The sequence below is a fragment of the Talaromyces atroroseus genome (genome assembly GCF_001907595.1).
Source record: "Talaromyces atroroseus strain IBT 11181 chromosome Unknown scaffold_11, whole genome shotgun sequence".
NCBI lineage: Eukaryota > Fungi > Ascomycota > Eurotiomycetes > Eurotiales > Trichocomaceae > Talaromyces > Talaromyces atroroseus.
The window spans coordinates 454,831-478,464 of NW_017971443.1; the positions used below are offsets into that span (position 1 = coordinate 454,831).

The window sequence follows — 23,634 nt, forward strand, 5'->3', positions numbered from 1 at the left end:
CTTGCCCTTTTTCGTGCCTTGGCATTGGGCGCTGTGATTGGCTGAAAAAGTTTAAACGCCCTAGACATATTTCCTAATATGGCGATTTTGGGCTTGGGGATAAAAATAAGGCTGCCAAATAAGTATAAGGAGGCAAATTGAACGCAAAAATGGAAAAGATGAGGTAGTCAGTACAAGCCTATGTTCTACCAACTACCCCTATTCTGTAGTACGAACGCTGAACACTACCGGAATTGGTTTGCCATCTTTCCTCCTTTTCCTATGATAGAAGACCAGAAGGCTGTACCGTACTATTTTGCATGGTTTTCCAACGATACATATGAGTTTGATGGATGCCTTCGCTTATATCTCTATTGACACAGGGCTGAAGACCAACACAGCACGAAGGTTTGATAGAACGATTTTGTATGATATCTTACGGCCGTAACGTGTGAACATACAGAAATAAGCGTATAGCCGGACTTAATGACACAGAGTATTTAGCGGACTTATGCCCCTATCATGAAAAATTTGCGTACACGGCCGTAAACACTCGCTCTCTGGCTTTGCACTGCCACATATTTATGAGTTACGTCCGTAGGGCTCTGTTGAGTTGTTGACTTTGTCGTACCTGGAACCTCATCCTTCGTATGATTCTCTCACACTATAGGCCACGTCAGTTCTGCGCAGGAATAGAACCTGGCTTCCTCTGTAGTTTGAGTTTCTTGCCAAGATCAGTGTATTTCGACTCCAAGGCGAAGTCAAGACACATTGTGTAGGAGTCAAAGTTATAAAGATGGGAATGATCCCTTTGAGTGGAAGTAAATCCGAACAAGAGCCCTTTCAATCTAACCTCTGTGTATCAACATCAATGCTGTATCCATCACAATGCTTATTACTCGAGACGGCGCACCGATCGAGTGCACGGAAGTAAGTCCTGACTGCCCTGTCCAAGGTACTATCTATGGATACGCCCCCAACTTCGCCGCAAACGTCGCCTTTTGTGCCATCTTTGGGATTCTTTGTCTAGTCCAGCTTGCCCAGCTGCTCAAATGGCGCATGTGGTCTTTCGGTATTGCTGTGATTCTAGGAGCCGTCTCAGAGGTCATCGGTAAGCGGACTCGCGAGTGTTGGAACCGATTACTTGGAGCATTGAGGATTTAACAAGCTCGGTTAGGGTACGTTGGCCGACTTATACTGCACAGTAACGCATACTCCAACGTTGGATTTGAAACACAGATTTGCACCCTGACCATTGCGCCTGCCTTTTGGTCGGCCGCCATCTACTTGACGCTGAAGCATCAAGTCTATCTTTTTGGACGCAAATATTCGACGCTCAAGGCGGAATGGTATCCTTACATTTTCGTCACCTGTGATCTCCTGTCCCTCATTCTTCAAGGAACCGGTGGTGGTCTTGCAGCCACAGCCACCACTCCCCACGACGCTTCCATTGGAAGTGATGTTATGTTGGCAGGGATTGTCTGGCAGGTGATCACTCTAACAGTATTTGGGCTATTATGGGCACAATATCTTTGGAGTGTCAAGAAGGCACCAGCGCATCAATTGTCGGTGGAAGCTGAGAATGTTTGGATGCGCAAGAATTTCTGGATCTTTTGTAGTGGCATTTTGGTGGCATTTGTGGCTACCTATGCACGATGTGTCTACCGGTAAGTGCATCTCACCTTTTCTCCTTTTTTTCTACCTTTGGGGTACTAACTCGTGATTCAGTATCGCAGAGATGGCCGGTGGATGGCAGAATTCCATTATGCAAGACGAAACCACTTTCATCATATTTGAATCTGCGTATGTCGAAACACACTCCCGTCTCTATTTGTATCTCACATAAGCTAATGTTCATGGCGTAGAATGTGCGCTGTGGCCGTATTAACCCTCTGCATCACACACCCGGGACACTTCTTTAAACACATGAATGGAAAATACGCGACGGTGAATACCGAGGATTCAATTTCTCTGCAAGCAAACTCGGTCAAGGAGAACGTCGTCTAAAAACTCCCGAGTTTAGAAAACGCTGTCAATAAGCGTTGCTTTCTGCTTTTATTTGCTGTACACTTACCAATAGAACTTATGACAAACTTGAGTCTCAAGTCGAATGCTTTTATCAGTGAAATTCAAAAAAACCCTTCATTCTGCTGCTCTGGTCAGCGTAATCTGGAGTCCAAAGAGTTGTGTATACTGGAGAGTTCTACTCGTTTAACTTCACTCTTCCTACTTCAAGTGAATCAAGAACTGGATATAGTATTCTGCTAACCTGCTAATGAAAATCAGACTGCCAAAAATGAGTAATGTCTTGAACCGTCCACTAATGATCTGGATTTGGCGAGCAGCAACCTCTCCTCTAACTTCAGGACTCCGGGGTATGTCGGACATTGGCTTCCGAACCAATCTCCCAAGGAAGAGTCTGAATTTAGCGAGCTGTGTCCTGTTGAAGATTGCGGAAAATTTCACGGAGACCTCCTTGCAGTTGAACGGGGTAGTCAATTGAGGGCCCATTGATTGAGCTGAGAACTATATATGTAATCGTCTTCCACGATTTGGTGTCCAGATGCAGAGTGTCAAATAGGTATAGCTTCCATCATTTGGAGCTGGGCATGAACAATGCTTTACTGTTATATACAAGTACAAACTTGATAGTAATGCGCCACTAGGTCAGTATGTACTACGTAGCCTTGCAGTAGCACAGCCTTGCACAGCCATACATATCAAGCACTAGAGAAAACCCCTGCCCAACCCCTTCTTCCTTATTCCCCTCCACAAATTGCCCTTGAAAAGTCAAACTTCATCAAGTTGACCCATGCTGCTCACTCAGAGAGATCGAGTTTCGGAAATCTAGTCCGATTCTTCCGCATATCGTCGTACATATGAAAATCTCACTGCATTTCGAAGCCGAAAACCCCGATTTCGAAACCTTCATGAATACAAAGGAATAAATTCATCGAGACCCAACCTTGAACTTCCGTCTTCTCTCACCCAGCAGTGAATGCACCGATTCCGGAAATACCGCCGCCTAGCCATTGTTCCTCCGATGTATAGCCCGTTCTTCTGACTACGATCAACTCCAAACCTGGCCGGAAAAAAAAAATTGTCGACCTGCAATATGCCCAAAAGAAGAAACGAGTCACTATATGAAACGTCAAGCAAGAAAGCCAAGCACCACCATAGCCGTATTTTGCACACCAATAGCGCAGAGAAGTCCTCCTCAACGGACACCACAACGTCGAGAATCGCTATCAAATCCACTATATCAGAGGATCTGTCAGGAAAAGATAAAGACTATGTTGCCAAACTGAAATACTTTAAGAAAAAGAATGAAAAGTTCAGTGGATTGCATACCCGTCAGGACACAGCGTCGTCACCTCTAGGAAAACAACGGGGCGCTGCAGAAAACATTGGCTTGGACGATCCTAGCATAACTCCACGGCAGAAGCAGCTTATATTGTATTTGCGGCGACTATTTTTAGAATCGCTCCGGTTCTAGGACCAGGCCCTACTTGAAGCGCAAATCAAATGGCGACGGATTTAAAGTGGCTCAGCATGCGGTTGAAGTAACCAGGGGAACTGGCAAATAGGCTCCAAGCGAACAAACAAATCCCCGAGCAGTTGAGTGGGATTAGAGATTCTAAATCGCTCAATACTGGTCAAGATACTTCTACTAAGCAACTACGGCCTTTTATATTACCTGACTGACCTTCTATAACAGCCACAAACGCCGGTCAGAAGATTGGCTCGCCATCTCAAAACTTGGCTAACGACATACATGTATTCAACTCTTCTTTCATTAAACATCAGCAAGAAATGCAATCATTACCAAACCGCACCAGCACCCTGGCAACAACACACAGAAGGCCAAAACGCAGCGAGCGCTTGGTATTCAGCTAAACACATGGGCTGAATAATCTCCAATCGCAATCTCTTCGAGGTTGTCTTAGTGCTTTCCTCGATTGCGGTGGCGGTGGCCGTACATGGACAAGCTGCGTGCTGTTAGAATCAAGCAGTGAGTTATCAGAGAAAGGGTCCGAAGAACTGGAATATATTGAGGAACCATACGCCACAAGGAATTTGGGTTTATGATCTCCTTTGTTAGAAAGATTAGTGAGTAGATGCAATATTGAAGAAATGAATGATGGGTCCCTGGACTCAAATATCACGAATGCCTTGGTGATATGAGACAAAATTAATAAGAGGAGCTGCCATAATGCATCCTCCGAAAACTGACTATCGAGGGAGTTGAAAGTAACCTCGTTGAGAACTTCTGAATTGCTTTTAATAATAGAAAGTATGACAAACTTGAGAGCCTCAAGTCGAATGCTTCCATCGGTGGTATTCGAGCAACTCTCGATTCCGATGCTTTGGTCTGTGCAATCTACGGACCAGAAGATTTGGTAACTAGAGAAGTTTGCTCCTTTTTTATGTTCTTCTTCCTCCCATTGACTCAAAAACTGGATAACCTCGACAACAAGGTCTTTCATCCTAGAATAAGCTCTAAACTCTGAGTTCAATATTAGCAATGATGATTCGCCTGCCGCGAGCCAGGTATTCATTGCATTAAAGACATCCACACAATCTCCTGGCCAGGGATGCCACGACCTCTGAGCACGAGCCATAGATAAGCTGGTCTGGAAGGCAAGTCTGTAATCTATATGTGGACTGAAAGCTTCCAGGATGGCTGTTTGATCAAACTGTCCTTTATGAAGTTTCTCTGACTGATACGGTACGAGGCTTTTTGTATAGTTTCCTTGAGGGCAGAAATTTCCGTTGTTTCTTTCATCATTGGTTGACTTCTGTTCATTGACTTGAATAGATCCAGCACCTATATCCTGACCAGTTACATGTTGAGGAAGAGGGGGCGGAGATGTAGGGCTAGGGCTGGAGCTTGGATCAGATGTTGCTGAATCTTTCCCTTGCGCTAGTGATTTAACCTCATAGCTGAAAGGGTCATGTATGAGGCTCTCATTGGCATTCACTCGGCCTCTTGTGTCATACCAAGACAGAGAAAGCACCAACTCTTTGGCATAAGCGGCTGCAATGATCGCAGCATAGCCTTGCCATCGCTCATTTTTGTGGGAATCCGAGTAATCACAGACTCCTCGAATAACCAAGCATGGAAATGTATTCATGAGGCCTGCGGCTTCCATTTCAAAACAGAGAATACCATGACGCTGTGAAAGTTGATCTCTCAGACTAGCATCTCGGATAACCTTGTTTGCAGAGGCAATAAGGCCGTAAAATATACGAGGTTTGCTGTCAAGTCGGCGCGGGCGAGTATGCAACATAACCGTATTGCATTCCTTGCAGCTAGAAGCAGAGCTCCCATGTCTGTAGTCTTCAAGGAACAACAGGTCTCCTTCTTCGCCTGGGTATTGGAAATCTTTTTGGAGGTGTGGATACCTGCTCAAGGCCTCCTTGAAAAGAAGGTGAATTGTACTTCCATGGACCATATGTCGGGCTTTCAATCGATTCAGGCCCCTCAATAAAACTTCAGGAGGTTTGTCTGATGTGCCTGTGATTATAAATTGGCCTCGATCTAGGGCTTTTCCGTGATCATATTGGATAACGCCTCCGTAGCTCATCGTTGGCTCGCTAACCACAACATCACCCAGTCGGATATCTGATGCAGCACTCGGAGCGCCGCCTCCAATTCCAACAAGAAGGCAGCACTGAATCTACCCGTACGTGAATCGCATTTGTGTCGCAGTCGCCGTGGCAGAGCTTGTGCCGTATATTCCAGCCGGAAGGCAGGTAATGACAATGTTATGGGCACCAATGCGTCCCAGAATATATGCATTTCTATCTCCCTTAGCATTGGGCAGCTGATCGTGCATTTCGTCTAACATGGCTTCTGCTGCGGCCATTTCTACTGAAAGAGCACATATCCATCCAATTTGATATTCATGATGCTGAAGATGAGTTGGCATTTTTTTTCCGAGAGGCTATAAGCCGACGTTAAAACTCGATCTCATCTCATAATAGGGCATATGGTTCCGGGAACCTTGGAATAGAGACGAACAAGGCTGAACTTGACTGTGTTCTGCATAATTTCAAGCTGAGAATTTGAATCAAGGAAAGAGAAAAAAATTTCACCTTCGCAAACATGCCTAAAAGACGCCGTCACGATGCCGCTTCCAGTCCGATACCGCTCACAAGCAGTGCCGACTTGTCTGCATATCTCGATGAATATGATGACGCCGTTGATAATGCTTGCATAGCCAACACCCGACCATCGCATCCACAACATGCACACAATCATGCTCAGTATCTTATCCTATATGAGATAACATGTCCGAGACGGGGGCCATGAGGGTCACGAAGCGTCATCGATTTATCTGGACCATCCAAGACTATTCAAATGTGATAGCAAGATGAGCGCTTTAAGGGGCCGCGAGAAGGTCAAGGATATTTCAAAATACCTCGAGCAACACAAAGAAGTCAATTTCGTTGTGCGGAAATACTTTGATTGTCAGGAGTATATTGACAATGAGCATGTACAAAAACTGTTCAAGGCTTTGCCGACTCCGAATGATCCCAAGATCCCTGACTATATTCTACCTCTATTTTTCAGTCTACAAGACAATGGTCCCTTGACAATACAGTCGTCTGAAACAATGGAAATACTCTCTGAACCGCTCTGGGATGCAGTTGTTGCGATAACTGGAATGGGTCACGAAGAGGTTGCGTATCTTGAGACACCCAGGAATGTGAAAATGCTTCAGGATTCAATTTACTACTTTAGTCGTCTAGACAAGGGTATTGTGCCTCGCCTGACCACGAGCCAGCAATTACAATTAAGCAGCCTACTAGAGTATATGCAATGGGCGCATGGCCATGCATACAAAGAGGCGGATGCACTCATCTCACAGGGGTTAATCAAACGCGAGTACTTGGCAAAAATATTCGGTTCAAACCAACCTCTAGTCACAAATGTGGGTGGTCATCATCGAGCATACATGCTTGAAAGCCCGCCGTCCTCAGGTGGACCTCGGAACAGTGATTCGATTGTGCTTCGATTGTGGTGTTGGCATTTTAATGGGAAGTTCTACAAGGAGCATGAAGAATGGACCCTGTCCTGGCCCCCTTCTGCAAATGAAGACGCAGAGATCCCAATCTCCGGTCTAGAGATATATCCCCTGCGATATGCCGCTCCTCATGTAGCGAAACAACTGAAAGCCAGAGGAGAAACGTTTTGGAAGTGTCATAAAGCGCGATTTGTAGCATACGATCCCCCAAACTCCACTTTAAAATATCATACAGTGAGTCTTCTAATCCTACAGGCCATGGAAATCCCGGCCGTGATAACAAATATGTGTCCAGTCTAAACCACGGTATATGGTCGATGTTGATACTTATCAGCAAATGCACGGGGATTCTTCCACAGAATCTTCACAGCGAGACACTCTAAGCCCTGAAGCCATGCAAAATGACGACCCTCCTCTCGATGATTCATTTATTATGTTACTGCCGCATGAGATACATGGGTTTGGGATGCATGATAAAAAATGGAGTTAGTCATTATCGATATCATCCTGGTTTTAGTATACTGCTAACTCTTTGTTGCACCGCCTGAACTTGAAATTTGGGACTCCCGTCATGCTAATATTTGATTGTCAGCACTGCTTTGTTGCTTTGAATAGCAGGAGGCATTGGGGGCTGTGGACTAGAATGTCTAGACAGCCTCAAGGTCTCCTGCCGATCATACAAGGCAGTCGTTTGACATAAAATATTATTAAGGAGTTTACAAATTTCAATCATCAGGCAGTGCACACCATAGGAACTATTCTCGTGCAGTATATCAGAGAAATCGATTGGAACAACGGTGCATTCGACCTGTTAGTGATGCAGCACAGCAAAAAGGAATTGATCAAAGCATTGATAACTGTACACGCGGTATCTGCCAAATCCACAGACATCATTGAAGGAAAAGGCAATGCATTGATCATGCTCCTGCACGGGGGCCCAGGGACTGGAAAGACATTGACCGCGGAGTCCGTCGCAGAATTAACCAGAAAGCCTTTATATCGGGTTACATGCGGCGACATTGGAACAAACGCAGAGGAAATCGAAAAGTACCTCGATTCAGTCCTGCTTATTGGAACCATTTGGGGCTGTGTTGTGCTTCTTGACGAGGCAGATGTGTTTCTCGAAGAACGCCGGGAGACAGACTTGCAGCGCAATGCGTTGGTATCTGTCTTTCTGCGAGTCCTGGAGTACTACGACGGGATTCTGATTCTCACTTCAAACCGAGTTGGCACTTTCGATGGTGCGTTTAAATCGAGATTTCAGCTGGCGATTCACTACCCTGCTTTGCACGTGCAGGGTCGGCACGAAATTTGGCTGAATTTCATCAATGGACTGAGCAAGGCAAACCCGAACGTTGATCTTGATGATATCAAAGCGCACATTCAAGAGCTCGCCGCGGTTGATTTGAATGGACGAGAAATTCGCAACATGGTACGCACTTCCTTGCAACTGGCGCAGTTCCGCGAGGAAACCCTGGGCTATAAACACTTTAAGCAGGTAATTGGGGTAGCAGAAGAATTCGAGAAGCATATTGCAGCTACGCGGGGATTTTCTTACTCGGACTGGGATCGAAGCCGTGGGATTCGCCCTGATTGAATTATTGCCCATTATTAAGAATTACTTTTCATCCGAAGTGTTTGATGATCATTCACACATTCCTTTTTCGTTTTGGAATCTTCGAGAATCGCTGATAATGAATTTCAATGTATGAACATATACCTACGCATCTATGTAGCATGTAGCAGCGAGGATGAGCACTACCTACGGAAGAACGGTAAGGGAAAAAAAGCCACAGAGAGCCAAAGAAAATCCGGTACGTCTCACTTTTCCGGAATTTCGATTAATTATGCTTTTTTTGAAGGGACAGGAATGGTCCATTTGTCCCCTACTTGGATATACAACGGAAAACCAGCTCCGGCCAGAAACCTAGCGGGAGCATTGCTCCGCTCGCTCTTTTATAACGTTCACGCATGATAATCAATCTTGAAAGACAGATGATTATCTTTCAGATTATCACGAAGCCAAAATGCCAGACTACAATGCATGGTCGCATCCCGACACAGCAGCATTCGATTTCCGCGGTACACTACACAAAGCCTTATTCTCTAAGCGAGAGTTAGTTACATATGTATAGCAATCAATGACTAACATTCCATGCAGGAGATGTCCGAACAAGACCGACCGCAGCGATGCTGGAGGCTCTCTCTAATGCCAGCCTCGAGGACGATGTCTCAGGCACGGATACTACAACAAACGAGCTGCAAAATTACATGGCTCATTTGACTTCCAAACCAGCTGGCTTGTTCGTCCTGTCCGGCACCATGGGAAACCTCGTTTCCATACGCAGTCTCCTCACGCAACCGCCATACGCAATACTTTGCGACGCGCGTGCACACATTCTCAACAACGAGTCTGGAGGAGTATTTGCCTTGACTGGAGCGATCCCGCAGGTCGTACAGCCGGCCAATGGACGGTTTCTGACTCTCGACGATGATATTATTCCTCGTATTCAAGTCGATAACGGCAAGCAGATACACAAAGCTCCTACACGGATCATAGCGCTTGAAAACACGCTTAATGGGATGGTTATGCCGCTATCTGAAATTCGACGCATTTGCAACTACGCGCACAAGCATGGTATTTTAGTCCATTTGGACGGTGCACGACTCTGGGAAGCCATTGCTGCAGGGGAAGGATCTTTATCAGACTATGGTCCATTGTTTGATACGATCACTCTCTGCTTTGCAAAGGGTCTGGGAGCGTCTGCTGGCGCGGTCGTGGTCGGAAGTGAGGCTGTTATTCGCCATGCACGTTGGATTAGGCAGAGTATCGGAGGGGGGGTGCGCCAACCAGGTCCGCTGTGCGCTGCAGCACGAGTCGCTGTTGAACAGACCTTCTGTGGAGGTCTTCTTCAGAGGACCCATGGCATAGCTAGGGATATTGCGGCTGAGTGGCAGAAACACGGAGGCAGACTGACATTTCCGACAGAAACAAATATGGTCTGGTTCAATTTTAACGGATTGGGTTTTACTTTGGAGGATCTCGTCAAAGAAGCAGCGACAAGGGGGGTTTTGATTTCGCGTGATCGCTTGGTGGTGCATTATCGTGAGTGTCTTTTTTTCGTTGCTATGATTTTGAAAGATTACTAATTGCGGATTTTCCAGAAATATGTGAGGAAGCAATAGAATCCCTCAAGAAATCGATAGAAGTATTGTTCTCAAGGTTTCAGGAGACTCGCGAGATTGCGTAGATTGTCTTTCTTGCAGCTACTATCTGTTATATAGTCCTGATTACTATATTCTATACCTATCAATCCGCAACTAATACAGACTGGACTTATTAAAAAAGTTCTCCGATAAACTGAACTCAAAAATAGTAGAATTCAGAAAAAAAATGTTGCTATCTTCAATAAAAAGCCAGATCTGCGTACCCGTCACACGCCTCAATCAATTTCTCCTCAATTCCTGGCTCCTATAAACATAAAAAAACACTGTCAGCTTGCCTGCTCGAAACATAAGGATGGCATGACCTGACCTTCGCACTGTGTCCTGCAGCTGCAACCCAGATCAATCTCGACTCCGGCCACGCTTGATGTAAGTCCCACGCCGTTCTTGGAGCGCAGATAATATCGTAGCGCCCTTGAATTAGCGTGGCTGTAACACAAAATCTGTTAGAAGCTATTCATAGTTCACACATGATGTTTCTTACTTACCAGGAATATGGCGGATTTTGTCCACATTCTGTGGGCGTAGAATCTGCCCGTCTTCTATCCAAGCCCCATGTGCAAAATAATGCGCCTCGAGTGTTGCATGTGTAAGCAACCATTTCTCGTCGTCCAACTTACTAAAGGCCTCGTGGCTAGGCGCAAGACTGCCAATCGTTAGATCCCACCGATTCCATTCCCGCGCCGCGGCAACCCTTGTATCGCGATCTGAAGACAGCAGATGCTTGTAGTAGCTCTTTATGGGATCTTCCCGTTCAACCCCTGACAGGAAACTTAGAAACTTCTGATAAGCATCAGGGTAGATCCGCGCTGCGCCAGCACTTCCCCTACTCCATTCAAGTTCCGCTTTGCGAACCGTACAAATGCCCCGGAGAACAAGCGAGCCAACATATTGGGGGTATTCTTGGGCATAGAGCAGAGCCAGCGCGGAGCCCCAAGACCCTCCGAAGACGAGGTGCCATTTGGCGATCTGGAGATGCTTGCGTAGCGCTTCAATGTCTTGGATGAGATGCTGCGTGGTGTTTTCTTGAATCTCAGCACTGGGTGTGGATCGACCGGCTCCCCGCTGATCAAAGAGGACAACACGGTAGACGCTGGGGTTGAAGTATATAGTGTTGGATTGAGATGTACTTCCCCCGGGACCTCCGTGGAGGAAAAGCGCTGTACCTTGTTTTTTAGGAGAAACAAAAAAGAAAGAAATTCCGAAAGTATCAAGGTCAAGTTACCTGGTTTTCCATCGACTTTGCCGTACTGTTCGTAATGCAGTGCGTGCAACGAGCTCACAGATAGGAACCCCTCGTCAAATGCTGGTCCGTGGCTATAAGGCACCATTCTTGCTGCTGTGTCGAATCTTGACAAAAATAAGGTAGTTATCCAGTCACGCTGCAACAGTGAGCTTTATAAATTACAGGTAATGTAGCAAGATGCATACGTAGGTAACACACTTTTTGGTTGAAGGCCGCGTCGGAGTTCTGATTCCGTGAGTAAATATAGCGGGCTAGGAACTCCGTGTACGCTTTTTCTCCTTCCACGGCGTATTATCAAACTAAATTATGCAATAATATACATGAAATAATTAAAGAAAGAAATTATTTATCATAGCAAGGGATCCCTAATCCCAAGTTTACAGTTCATAATCATCTGCACCCGGCCAGTCCATGGGCATCAAATTTAGTATACCGGCATCCATCGAACTCCACATTGCCACCGGGTCCTGAGACCAGTACTGTTCGTCAAGTGCACTTTCTGAATATTGCATTTCTGCTGAACCGGCGTCAATGGATCTGTTTCGCAGAGCTTGTATTGGCTGTTTTTGGTGACGATCCTTCCGCACAGAAGAAACCCCAAAATATGCCTTGAGCCTCAGACTCGCTTCGCGAGCTGGCGGGTATGTTGGCGAAACTTCTTCCAGCATTTTTATGATAGCTGTCACCTGATAATCGAGTTCGGGCTCCTGGGGTGAATCATTCGAATTTCCTGATTCTTTGCTGCTTGTCGGAGTTGTAGGACTTTCGTATGTGAATATCAGAGCAGTAGCTGCCATGATTGTGCCGTATATAAGAACTATGGGGCCTCTCGAAAGTGGGCATTGGGTCTGATAGTGTCGCAGAATAGCAATGATATTGTCTATGGATGACAGGCATATCTCCTTAGACTGGCTCCTGCGCGCAAAGCCGGGCGTTGGCTGAATAAAGTGTCGATTCAGAGAGATGAGCGTACTATGGTATAATACGCTGGAAGGGTGTCAATCTGGAGCAGTAGCCATAAGTTTAGTACATGGAAGAGAACAACTTACTGCATGATGAGTGTATTGCTATGCAAGTCGTCTGTCCTTTGTATCCATTTGTGCCATGTCAGACTCTCGGGCAATGCGGAATGCCATCGAAAGAGGCGCAGGTTTAGCTCTTCTAGCCTCGCAAGCCGTGTCATAACCAGATCTTTGCGCGACTTCTTGATCATCTTGGTGGAGAAAACGTGCGACAGGACAATTTCAATAATTTTGCTTAATTCTGCAATCTGTAGCAACGATGATGAAAGCAGCTGGTGGAGTTCTACATTCTCATCAAGGTCTGGAATTCCTGTTGTATTGTCGTCATCATCGGCTTGCATCCTGCCACACAGTCTCAGCTTAGTGAAAAAGAAAGATTGATGAGGAATTCACGGGATATTTACAAAGATGTATTGATAGGGTCAACAGCGGCGTCTTCTTCATGCAGGAACATTGGTCGGCCGAAATATAGACTAATGATTCTGATTGTCTCGTCAGTTGGGCGTAAAATTAATTGGAGTCCAATTTATGTCTTACTTGTCCATAGCGTAACACCCCCAGTATATATGTCTTCTAATTTCTTGATCTCGAGCATCTTGAATATTAGTGTCATCATCACTTGCCACAAATCTCGGATCTTGATGTAGCCCCAAATCTTGTGCCATTCGAAACGCCATACCTATCTGCATATCAGTAAACTTTTTTCTTCTTTCGGCCATTTTGAGACGGCTTAACCAAAACTTACCAGATAGCATCCAGCCTTTAGGATTGCGCCCTTGGCTAAGCTCGGAAAAGGCCAAACACAAAAGCGTCTGGACCATGGTCAAATGTGGGCTTTCAAGACTACGTTTACTTATCATTTCGTATGACACATGGGAGAAAAAGTCCGCATGCTGATATAACTGCGAGTCCCCGGATACCTTGGCGCCCAACGAGCATGCTGCGTATAGCAATGGATAAGAGCAGTATCTGCTATTATAATCGAGATTCTTGTAGTCTCGTAAAAAGGCACCACGCTGAATATACATGCACTGCGGGTGCTGGTACTTGAAAAAGCAAACCAGAGCTTTTGTAAAGTTTTCGTGATTGAATCGTAGGCTCTCATGGAGCCGTGCATCCCGCCATCTTTCGAGGGTATGATATGATGCATTCGGCAATGACGGAGGCGTCATAATTTCTTTCGGATAAACACTGGTTGGTCCATAAAAGGATGATGTGCCTAATAGAGTTTTAATATCTCTTCATATTTGGAAATAGACATTATAAAAAAAATGGTGTTACTTACCGGGCGATTCACTGCGCATGTTCATAGTAGACCGCCGGGAAGACCCGGTGTAGTCAAAGTCTCCATCGACAGTTACAAAGTCGAGTTGAGGATGGGGTAGAGCATGCTCATCAGCATTCAAAAGCTCATCTCTTTCACTCTCTGAGGCGCTTCGTAATCGCGATATCAGCTGCTCGTATAAAGAAATCCTCCTCTCCAGCGCGTCCACGTATTCGCGACTCACTGGCCGGCGCCTCGTGTCCTCATCTCGAAATACACAGTTTGCGCCACTTGTGGTGCAGGTGCTACATGGGTAAACGCGATTGCAGCGAACCTTTTCATTGCATGGCTGTTAGCGTCCTGATGCCGCGACTTGGACGAGTTCTTACAAACCTTTCGCAGCCGACACCGTTGGCACCTCAAGCAAGAATTGTAAGTATTGATTGGTAATTTTTTTGGTAAACAGAATAGATACGTACGATATTCTCTTTTTGACACTATCCATGACCCCCTACCAAAGCGACATTCGGCTTGATGTTCCAGGACTATGTCTGAACGTCCATAGATAGCCAATGAACCGTTTGTCAAGAGAAAGTGGGGCCTGGGGCTTAGTACTTCACCGCCTGCCTGTCATGGACCTGGGTTTACCTTCGTTGTATACATTGAATCACACAGAGGCCCTTAAGGGTTCATTATAACAAGGTGTATAAACCAGTCCTGAGTAGCAATAACTTAGTAACACAACTAAGAAAGAAGAGAATCAAGGAATTCCTTTATTTATCATAAAACTTGAAGTCAAGTTGCCTTGCTACTTCTCTCATTGAATAGTTCCCTAATATAACTTAGATCAAAGAACTAGAAAGGACAAGACTAGATACGTAACATCTGGCATATTTATCTAGATTCCTGTTCTGCCATTTTCCTGTCCCTTGATACCGTAGTATCTGCCATGGTATAGTGGTGAATAGTCACGTGCTTTCCGTTATGTCATGCATCAACTCGTAACTAGTTAGTCTTATCTTATCTTCCGCGGCAGTGATTAGTCGTTTAGTTAATCAGCTTTCCTGAATAATACTAGCCTCTGCTAGTGTCATGTCATGCACTCTCGTCTCCTTAGCGCGCGTCCCAGTTCAGGCCTAGCGCGATTGTGAGACTTCATAGCCAGGCTCTACCAAACCCAATCACTCTTCCGGGTAAGGCCTCTGAACCAACGGATTTATACGGAGACCGAGGTAATAAATCGGCTGTTCTTGCGCAGCCGATGGCCAAATTTGAAGAGAAGCCAAGGGATAGGCAGGAGCGCCAGAGACAGGAAGGCAAACACGCTTCCGGCCCAGTGCACGCCCAGTTTCTCGTACATCTGGACGGTGAACAATGGGAATACCGCTCCAAGAAGGTATCGAAAGGCACCGTTGGCAGCGAGAGCTGGAACAGAGTGAGTCCTGGACTTTGTATAGTTAAGGTCAGAGACTAAGACAGAAGAAAGCTTACCAGATGCAGCAGCACCAGCTCCGTATGACTCGACAAGGTAAATCATAGACGACAACTTCAAGGGGAAAAGACGCGGTCAGATGTGTTTGACTTCTACTATAGCATAAGCGAGGGGGAAAGATTCGTTACTCACAAAGAGAACGAAGGCACCAAGACCGAATGGAATACCGCTAGCTACAGCTGCTGCCCAGTGACCTCCTGGCTGAGGGGCCCATGCATACCTGGATGGCAGGTTGAATGAATGTTAGTTTTGCACCGAAATCCTAGTTTGACTGTATTTTTTTTTTTTTTTTTTTTTTTTTTCCCAGGGGAGAAGGCTATGAAACGAACCAGAATAGCCCAATGGGTACGAAAATGCTTCCAATCATACCAGCGTACAGTCGGTGTTCTGGGGCTGGGCGGCCAGTGGGTGCGTTTCGCACAGCGCGAGCGTAAAGTGTTGCATCGATTATCATATACATGACAACGGCCAGAAAATAACCAATAATTACGCTGATAAAAGCAAGGCCAACCTCTCGATCGGTGAAATCATAGTCTAGTTGATAGACATAAGTGGCACTTGCAAAGTAGCTGAAGACCACGGCATAAGCGTATCCAGTGTACAGAGTGATAGAAAATGCAATCGCCTCGGTGGTGAGTATGTTCATTGAACGGACAACTGCAGCGTTGAGTGTTGACAAGGCCAACTTCACAGTGCCCAAGCGACCGGAATATTCTGCGTTTTGTTCGATTCGAGCGTCAGAGGTCTCTTTCATGAATAGGATCATGATCCAGATGGGTGCTCCAATCAAGGCTACTACCCACTGCGTCCATCTCCAATCGCCATGGTATTCGTGCATAACATATGCCCCTACCAAGGGGCCCAGCGAAGGCCCCAGAAACGGGCCACAAATGAAGAGAAGCCTGGCCAGTCCTCCAGCTTTTGCCACTCCCCAAACATCCATTATTGTTCCTGCACCGATGGCAATTCCAGCTGATCCGAGGAACCCACAGAAAAACCTGCAGATCAAATGTGTGGCGAAAGTTTGTGCAGCTCCAGCACCCCCTGCAAAAGCAATTATGCTTGATGAAGTTACCAGGTACAACCAGCGACGACCAATAAACTCTGACAGCGGCGCCATGATCATAGGGCCGAAGGCTAGCCCCAGCATGTATAGGGTTCCTGAAAGGATGGCTGCGGTTTGACTAATGTTGAACTCGACCATGAGGGCCGAGGTGGCAGGGACTGTAACGGAGGAGGAAAATGTGCTGTATTAAAGGATGAATTAGTTAGGAGGAGTGGCTGTAATGGCATGCCTTGTTCAAGACCTACATCAAAAAGGCTAGGATGCAGGGGATCACGGTATGATAGATTTTCATGCCTAAACTCCAGTTGATAGCATCTATGGCCTTGCGGGGCTCGCGGTGACCATTGGCTGTAGCCAAAATTGTGTCCGAGTAACTTCTTATTTCATTTATATCTTCCTTTGCCTCGATACCTGGCATGATGAAAGAATGGAGGGGTGATATGTTGATATTCAATTGAATCGAAGAGGCTTGTTTCAATCGTGCCGAATCGAGGCGTGGGCGGAACACACAACGTATTTAGGCAGTTTCTGGAATACAGATTGCGTGGATTCAGAATGTTATATATACATTTCTATATTCTCCTGTATTGATGTCCATATGCGCGGTCGCTGGGCTGTGACTGGCTGGCTTGCTGGTCATATCGGTCCCATCGGCGCCGAAAAAGCCGGGGAAGCCAATGTCAGCCTCATCTAAGGCAACTGCGGGCGCCTCGGTCCCGGGGAACTATCAACTACCTACCACCAGCGGCCGAGTCCTTTCCAAAGCCTGAACACTATATACCTTGGTCATTAGAATGATGGCCAGAGTACAAAAGCGAGCAGCCGCCTCTTCTGAGAAGAAGGATGTGGCCCATCCCGTCCGGGAGTCCTCCCCGCAAAGCCGCAAGCTTGCGGCACGATCTTGTCGAGGCTGCTATCAGCGCAAGATCCGTTGTGACCGTGCAGTACCTTGCACCAACTGTTCGAGATATGATGTTATCTGCGAGTATCCGACAAAGGAGTCGGACATGGCACGGAAAGGCCCTACTCTCCAAAGCATCTCTAACCGGCTGGAACGACTCGAGGTTTTGCTATCACGTCTTGCTGAGGGTGGCCAAGTGACTGCAGGTGCAGCAAGTGGTGGTAGTCGCGATACTCAGACGCAGGTTCAGTTCCATTCTGATGCAAATATCAATGAAATTGAAGCCGCAAATCAACATTCATCCAACCAAGACACAGGCGAGTCAACATGGGAGTTGTTGTTGAATGAGAAAGAGGTTGTCCGGTATGGGAATAATTCGCTTCCAACACAAAATGTTAGTCTACATTTGTATAAATCGTTGATTCCATTTCTACTTCCTCTATTATGGTACGGTCAAGCTAAGATGATACATCCACTAGGAAGAACAAGCCAGAAATCTACAGTCAACTGGCTCTGGAACAGCCTCTTCGCATTTCCAGAAGAGTGCAAAAGCTCACCACACACTCCCTGCACAGCCAAATACTCCTCCTTCTTCTTCCAATGTCGATTCCGATGTGCTGGATTTGTACCCTGATGCCCAACTAGCCCTTCGGCTATGGAATGTATACGTCAAATCGGTCGATCCGGTCCTCAAAATCTTGCATATACCAACTGTTCAGTCTACTGTTGTTGCGACCATCTTGGACCCCAAATCTGCACAATCTTCCATATTGGCGTTGACATATGCAATTTATTTTGCCGCCGTCACGGTTCTCTGTTATGATGAAGATGAACCCATTGACCTGCCCTGCGAGAAAGCATTGCTCTTGAAACGTTACAAGAAATCCTTAGACCGGCTTCTCACTGCAACGGAACTTATGGATCGACCTGGAATAATCTCATTACAGGCCCTCGCAATATATGCTGTGAGTACCGAGACCGGCTCTGTAAATTGCTTGATCATTCAAATTCACTGGATTGACCTACCTAATTGATCACGCTGTTTTAGACCTGTTTACGTGTCCATCAAGTTGGCCGAAGTGTATGGGTTCTCAATGGGCTGGCGATCCGGCTCGCTCAATCAATTGGCCTGCACCGAGACGGTGCCTCCTTCCAACTGAGCCCCTTTGACGCGGAAATGCGTCTTCGTCTCTGGTGGCATTTATGCGTGCTCGATTCCCGTGCCCCGGAGGATCAGGGGTTTCAACCTACCGTTGATGTTATGAACCGTGGACTACGGCTTCCTTTGAATGTGAATGACGATCAAATCTATCCAGACATGGCCCGCCTTCCCGTAGAGTCGCACGGTTGGACAGAAATGTCTTTCTTTCTGATTCAAACAGAGTCGTGCCGGCTTCTACATCCGATTCTGAGCATTCACGAGCCACGTTCCGCCAATTCTTTTCTTAGCATCCGAGAAAAAAGAAGTCTATTGGACGAGCATGCTCAATCTTTGGCAGCTAAATATGGTATGTTACCCGGTGCTGCAACGCCCATTGATTTGTTACGCATTGCAATTCAACATACTACCACTGCCCATACAAAGATGCAATTCGTGCTGCAACTACGAGAGGAAGTCAACATGCGAAAACCAAAATACACTCAAGATAATGCCAGCTCTGACGTGCACAAGCAGTCATTCAAGTTGGCCTGTGATACGTTAGAATGCAGTCTTGTGTTATTAAAAGAGGGCATTACTTCTAGATTCAAATGGTTCTTCGAAATGTACACGCAATGGTACGCTCTTGCCTACGTTCTGCGCTGTCTCTGTAGCAGTCCCTGTGGACCCGAGACAGAACGCGCCTGGACGTTGGTTGAAGAGCTCTTCCCTCATGGAATGAGTCTGGATGATGATTATGCGCACGGTAGTATCTGGTCATATCTCAATCTACTCCGATCTCAAGCTTCATCGTTGAGACAACATGCCCAGCGGCCGTTGTCCAGAAGTAGTGAACATTCTGCTTCCTCCCAGAATCTTCTTCCAGTCACCAAAATTCCGCCGTCAACCGACACGACAGAAAACGCAACAGCCGCAGCAGAAGCAGCAGCACATGGCACAACCAGCTTCTCCGAACTGAACCAAGAACTTATGACCGATTCCAATCAAACTTTTTTCTCATCTTTAGATTTGTCAATGCTAGACTTCCCTTTTTTGCCGGATTGGAACGCCATTATCAATGGATATCTGATCGATGATATTACGTAAATTCATCTTACACAGCCAAATATCCTGCTGATGCTGCACAGTTCTGAAATACTGTGGCTAGTGTATTGGTGAGGCGGAGCGTGCAAACTCTAAGACAAAGGGAAAAGGAAGGGAAGAGATATCTCTAATATGTATGGACTGATTGACGTTGATGACCCGGCCCATGTATTTCATTTCTAAGACTGCAGTATCTTTTGTGCTCATTGACCTCTGACTGTCTGTATTATCGATAGAAGCATTTACGGTACCATTTGTCAATTCAGTGAAAATATGCCGTGATGATCATTGCTAATGGCCGCTTTCCAAACCCTCCCATCATTCTCGAAGTTGGATGGAGTGAAAGCATATACGACATCTTCGTGACAAGCATCTACTGCTCCTTGGTTATGGTGGTCATGTTAAGCCTGTAATACTCATCAGAAGGATACCAAGTCGATGGACTATGAAAGTGGAAGGTGCCTTGGAAGTATGAGAATATGTTCACTGCCCTGTTGCCACGACCAATTGCACTCGGAAGAGGTAAGTCTCGAAACCCATTCACTTTCAGAATGACACTAATGTACGTTCTCTAGTAGACAGTTTTTCCCTAATTGCCACTGCGGTCCTTAGTTAGACATAGCACCAGAGTATTCATTAGGGCTAGGTAGCTGTAAGATAGAGGCTGCACAATATGACTTCGTTTGCTCAGTATATTAGGAGGCAGCTCCAGATCAACCTACCATGGTAACTTGAATCTGTACGGTCCGGCTTCCAAAACCACTTTATCGATTTTGTACTTGTTGCATCTGTTCGAGTATGAAGCCGTCGGATCGCTAGGAATTTGCTGGGATTCATGGAACCCTAGCTTACTAGGATCATGTGATTGTGAGCAAGACAAAGTAGGCAAGGAGCGAGGGTGCAACTCCGTCCAACCGAGACTTTCATGGAGAGCACTAAGACTCTTGACTCAGTGGAATAAAGCTGTGATTGCTTAGCCCTTGCAAGCTGCCCCCGTCTCGCGCTCTTAACCTAGGAACTTATGGCTTGCAACGCTATCATTGACAAAGATATTCACGGGCATCTTTGCCAACAGTCATCCTGACTGGCTCATATATATGGATACGTTCGGATATATGTCCTATTTGAGCTTCGGCTTAGGTGGCCTGTAACAAAGTGCGCTACATATTTAGACCTAGACTTTCAGACCATGGTGGATCTACGTATCAACGGATGCTGGGAGACAGCTTCGATCTGAGTAACTACCTAGGCAGGCAGAATAAATAATAGCGACTCAGAGGAAAACGTTCCCATATACAGAAAAACGATTCGTCCTGCCTCAAAAACAGAATCTAGGACGTTATCTGACGCAAAGTCAGAATTAAAATCGTGATACGAGGAAAACCTCCAATAGTCTGGAAGAGTACTTATCAATGCAATGCACAAGATCTTTATTTTTCCGTCTAGATCTTCTGTTGCTGGGGCTTCATGTGAATTTGCTCGTGATATATGTGTCTTACCTTTAGTAGTTTTAATCAGAAGCTCCTTCTCTCTGCATTAACAGTGCATAACGATGCATTATCAGCGCCACCAAGAGGTTATCTATGCTAAAATTAGTTGCTTCGTGTAGATATCTCTCGGAAATTTCTCTACTGATTGCATGAATGCATGACGCAGCTTAAAAATGCCCGTTCAATTATTCCCTTGAGCTGCATAGCTCATTTCTCCCACATGTACACACACACTTGCATACCTGCATATCCGCATACATACGCAGTATATACACAATTTTGGCTAATCTTTCGTCGTACCTGTTCGAAGTGGTAAATTGCACCGGCCATGCCCGAAAGGCCTAACAAGGCGAAGCGGTTCGGGCATCAATATCTGTGAGGCTGACTAGTCAGTATCCCGCGAAGAAGGTTGAGGGACCGGAAAGCCGGGCCGGGGTTAGTTATACATTAGCCCTTCTATGTGCCGTGGGGATTTTGGTCTCTCTAGTAAAACTGAAGATGCCTTCTCTTTGCGAGTCTTCCGTTTGAGCAAAAGCAAAGCTGGATCAGAACTTTGAAAGACCCGGAAGCTACTATGAACGGGCTCTGCACGCATAATATTTGCATTGATATGGAGCTTATTCGTGTCTATGCTCTTGAGGAACAACAGTGAGCGACACGAGCATAATGCTAGATCATAAGCTGGCCTGATAGTAGTACAGCATACACGACATTCATGTATACGTATAGGTTGATGACGAGTCGATGCAGGAATTACCATTTTAGGAAATATGATATTTATCAAACCGTTTCTAATCTACGCATACGCACGCAATGATAAACCAAGATTTTATGAATGCAGGAAGTCAGGTGTTTTTCCAGACTCCTTCCTAAATAAGCAAGTACCTAAGCCCTTGTCCAGCACACAGCCCTAAAACTTAGAGCTGGCCTCCTATAATATCAGTGTCGTCTCAAACCCAACTAGATTATCGTCATCATCGACCTATGAAATCGACGTAGATGATCCGTTTTTCTCTTTCGTTTTCTTTTTGATTTCCGCATATCTAAACGAATCTGCTATGAGAATTAGAAAGATCTTAATCTTCCAGAACACCTATCCACTATACTAAATAGATGAGTGCCAAGTTTCCAAGCTAATCTGCGATGCTCCGATAACCAGTCGTTTTCTGACCATACGATTTTTATTATTTACCTTGCTCTTGACCCCACAAACCGTACTATGGGGCCATTGGTAGCTGGCATGCATATTTATTAGCAATTGGAAGCATCACTTTGAAAAAATGACTAGGAAGATGTTTGAAGTTGGGATTATTTTCTTTCCCCTTAGAGCTGTGTTGTTGTAAACTATCTACAGTGCTACACAAGCAGAGTGTCGATAAGAATGCATACTTGAGAAGCAGTTCATGGCACGAGATGCTTATTGGATCCATAATTACAGCGTTACGCTGTACAGCGTGAGAAATAAGTAATGTAGGGGGGGCATGTTTGGAATTTCGGGAATTTCGGCATACCTTTGCCTGGGGCCATGGAAGGATTTGTCTGATTTAGCTTTTTTCAGCATGTCCTTTTCTAAAGCTTACAACGGTGTTGGGATCATAGCCTTTTCTTCCGTATACTAGGAACAGTAGATTCATCTTCATGTAAGGATTTATAATTTCATTTTGTAGGAGGAAGAATACAGAACATCGGCAAGACGGTTAAAATAGGGCGTTGCGAATGGTGGGAACGGAATGGATCGGTCCTTCCCGCTCGGCCCGCGATCGAGCCAATCTTTTCCACCACGCCGTAATTCATCCTTCATGTAAATTTCTCTTGCCAGTTCATGCATCGCTGATGTACTCAGTGGGGACCTTCCATCGATCGTAAAATTTATCACTAGCAACTTGGAAAGGTATCTTGCTTCTTAGAATAAAAAATTTTTTTTTGGCCTTTCTTTCATTGCTGCAAGCGGGGCCTTGCTTTTTACTACGTACATACACAGAGCCATAGGGCCCCCCAGTCAATTGGAGCCACGCATAAGACTAGCGCACCAGGTCGCATAGTCGATGAGAATTGGCCATTTATTTATCAAGGGCCCTCACCATGACTGCGAATTTCTTTCAAGGTTGAATCTTCCCCAATGTCATGCAATTCCCTCACTTGAGGACCCAATGAACAACAACACATCAATCGATTGATCATTCGTCATTTGCGAATTTTTTTGGCTTTCTGCTCCCAGTAGGCATTTCACTTTATTTTGCCGTGGTACGGAGAGAATTCTTCCAATGTGTCTTAACCAAGGGCTGAACGGTTGATTACCGGGGCGTAGGCACGGAATACTCCGTTCAAGCCTACAAGGTCATCGGAAGATAAAGGAAAGGACGGCGATGTGACCACCACCTCGCACGTACATAGCACACCCATGCTTTTTTTTGTACTCTTAATCATCATAATGCCAGCAGGTCTTCACTAGACTGTTGAGGTTGCATGTCTCGGGTGCATGGATTGAAAGTGTAACCACATGTAACTGCTTGGTTTTTCGGACACTTTAACAAGCCTCGAGCCGTTGACTAGGCTGAAATCCTTGCTCATCATAGGAGGATTCTTCATGATTTGGCCCTCCGATGAGGATTGGGGAGTAAATGTGTGTATATTTATTCGTAGTCCGAAATAGTCCAATCATCACTCCTCGCTTGA

At 45.8% G+C, this 23,634-nt stretch overlaps 6 protein-coding genes across 6 annotated transcripts, besides 3 other annotated features; 4 read left to right on the forward strand and 2 right to left on the reverse strand.

Annotated features, from left to right (window-relative positions):
* Nucleotides 1-867: 867 nt before the first annotated feature.
* On the forward strand, nt 868-1,986 carry UA08_07453 (hypothetical protein; the record flags this gene model as incomplete). Its single annotated transcript, XM_020262349.1, has 4 exons — nt 868-1,090; nt 1,157-1,646; nt 1,708-1,782; nt 1,845-1,986. The coding sequence occupies 4 exons, from the start codon at nt 868-870 to the stop codon at nt 1,984-1,986; spliced, it is 930 nt and encodes a 309-aa protein (XP_020117453.1).
* Nucleotides 1,987-4,998: 3,012 nt separating this feature from the next.
* Nucleotides 4,999-5,150: a repeat region (Identified by RepeatMasker using a combination of RepBase library and repeat library created with RepeatScout).
* A 1,206-nt stretch (nt 5,151-6,356) lies between these two features.
* UA08_07454 (hypothetical protein) lies at nt 6,357-8,607 on the forward strand (the record flags this gene model as incomplete). Its single annotated transcript, XM_020262350.1, has 2 exons — nt 6,357-7,244; nt 7,780-8,607. The coding sequence occupies 2 exons, from the start codon at nt 6,357-6,359 to the stop codon at nt 8,605-8,607; spliced, it is 1,716 nt and encodes a 571-aa protein (XP_020117454.1).
* Nucleotides 8,608-9,037: 430 nt separating this feature from the next.
* On the forward strand, nt 9,038-10,261 carry UA08_07455 (hypothetical protein; the record flags this gene model as incomplete). Its single annotated transcript, XM_020262351.1, has 3 exons — nt 9,038-9,092; nt 9,172-10,116; nt 10,176-10,261. 3 exons carry the CDS (start codon nt 9,038-9,040, stop codon nt 10,259-10,261), a joined length of 1,086 nt encoding a protein of 361 aa, XP_020117216.1.
* A 155-nt stretch (nt 10,262-10,416) lies between these two features.
* On the reverse strand, nt 10,417-14,109 carry UA08_07456 (hypothetical protein; the record flags this gene model as incomplete). Its single annotated transcript, XM_020262352.1, has 11 exons — nt 10,417-10,482; nt 10,546-10,664; nt 10,724-11,395; nt 11,461-11,585; nt 11,667-11,780; nt 11,863-12,468; nt 12,531-12,845; nt 13,041-13,182; nt 13,249-13,722; nt 13,789-13,937; nt 14,012-14,109. The coding sequence occupies 11 exons, from the start codon at nt 14,107-14,109 to the stop codon at nt 10,417-10,419; spliced, it is 2,880 nt and encodes a 959-aa protein (XP_020117455.1).
* Nucleotides 14,110-14,430: 321 nt separating this feature from the next.
* Nucleotides 14,431-14,668: a repeat region (Identified by RepeatMasker using a combination of RepBase library and repeat library created with RepeatScout).
* Nucleotides 14,669-14,826: 158 nt separating this feature from the next.
* Nucleotides 14,827-14,862: a repeat region (Identified by RepeatMasker using a combination of RepBase library and repeat library created with RepeatScout).
* A 121-nt stretch (nt 14,863-14,983) lies between these two features.
* Nucleotides 14,984-16,743, reverse strand: UA08_07457 (hypothetical protein; the record flags this gene model as incomplete). The annotated part of the gene is made up of 5 exons (XM_020262353.1): nt 14,984-15,192; nt 15,259-15,313; nt 15,392-15,479; nt 15,589-16,506; nt 16,571-16,743. The coding sequence occupies 5 exons, from the start codon at nt 16,741-16,743 to the stop codon at nt 14,984-14,986; spliced, it is 1,443 nt and encodes a 480-aa protein (XP_020117450.1).
* A 379-nt stretch (nt 16,744-17,122) lies between these two features.
* On the forward strand, nt 17,123-19,471 carry UA08_07458 (hypothetical protein; the record flags this gene model as incomplete). Its single annotated transcript, XM_020262354.1, has 3 exons — nt 17,123-17,620; nt 17,706-18,191; nt 18,275-19,471. The coding sequence occupies 3 exons, from the start codon at nt 17,123-17,125 to the stop codon at nt 19,469-19,471; spliced, it is 2,181 nt and encodes a 726-aa protein (XP_020117451.1).
* Nucleotides 19,472-23,634: the final 4,163 nt, after the last annotated feature.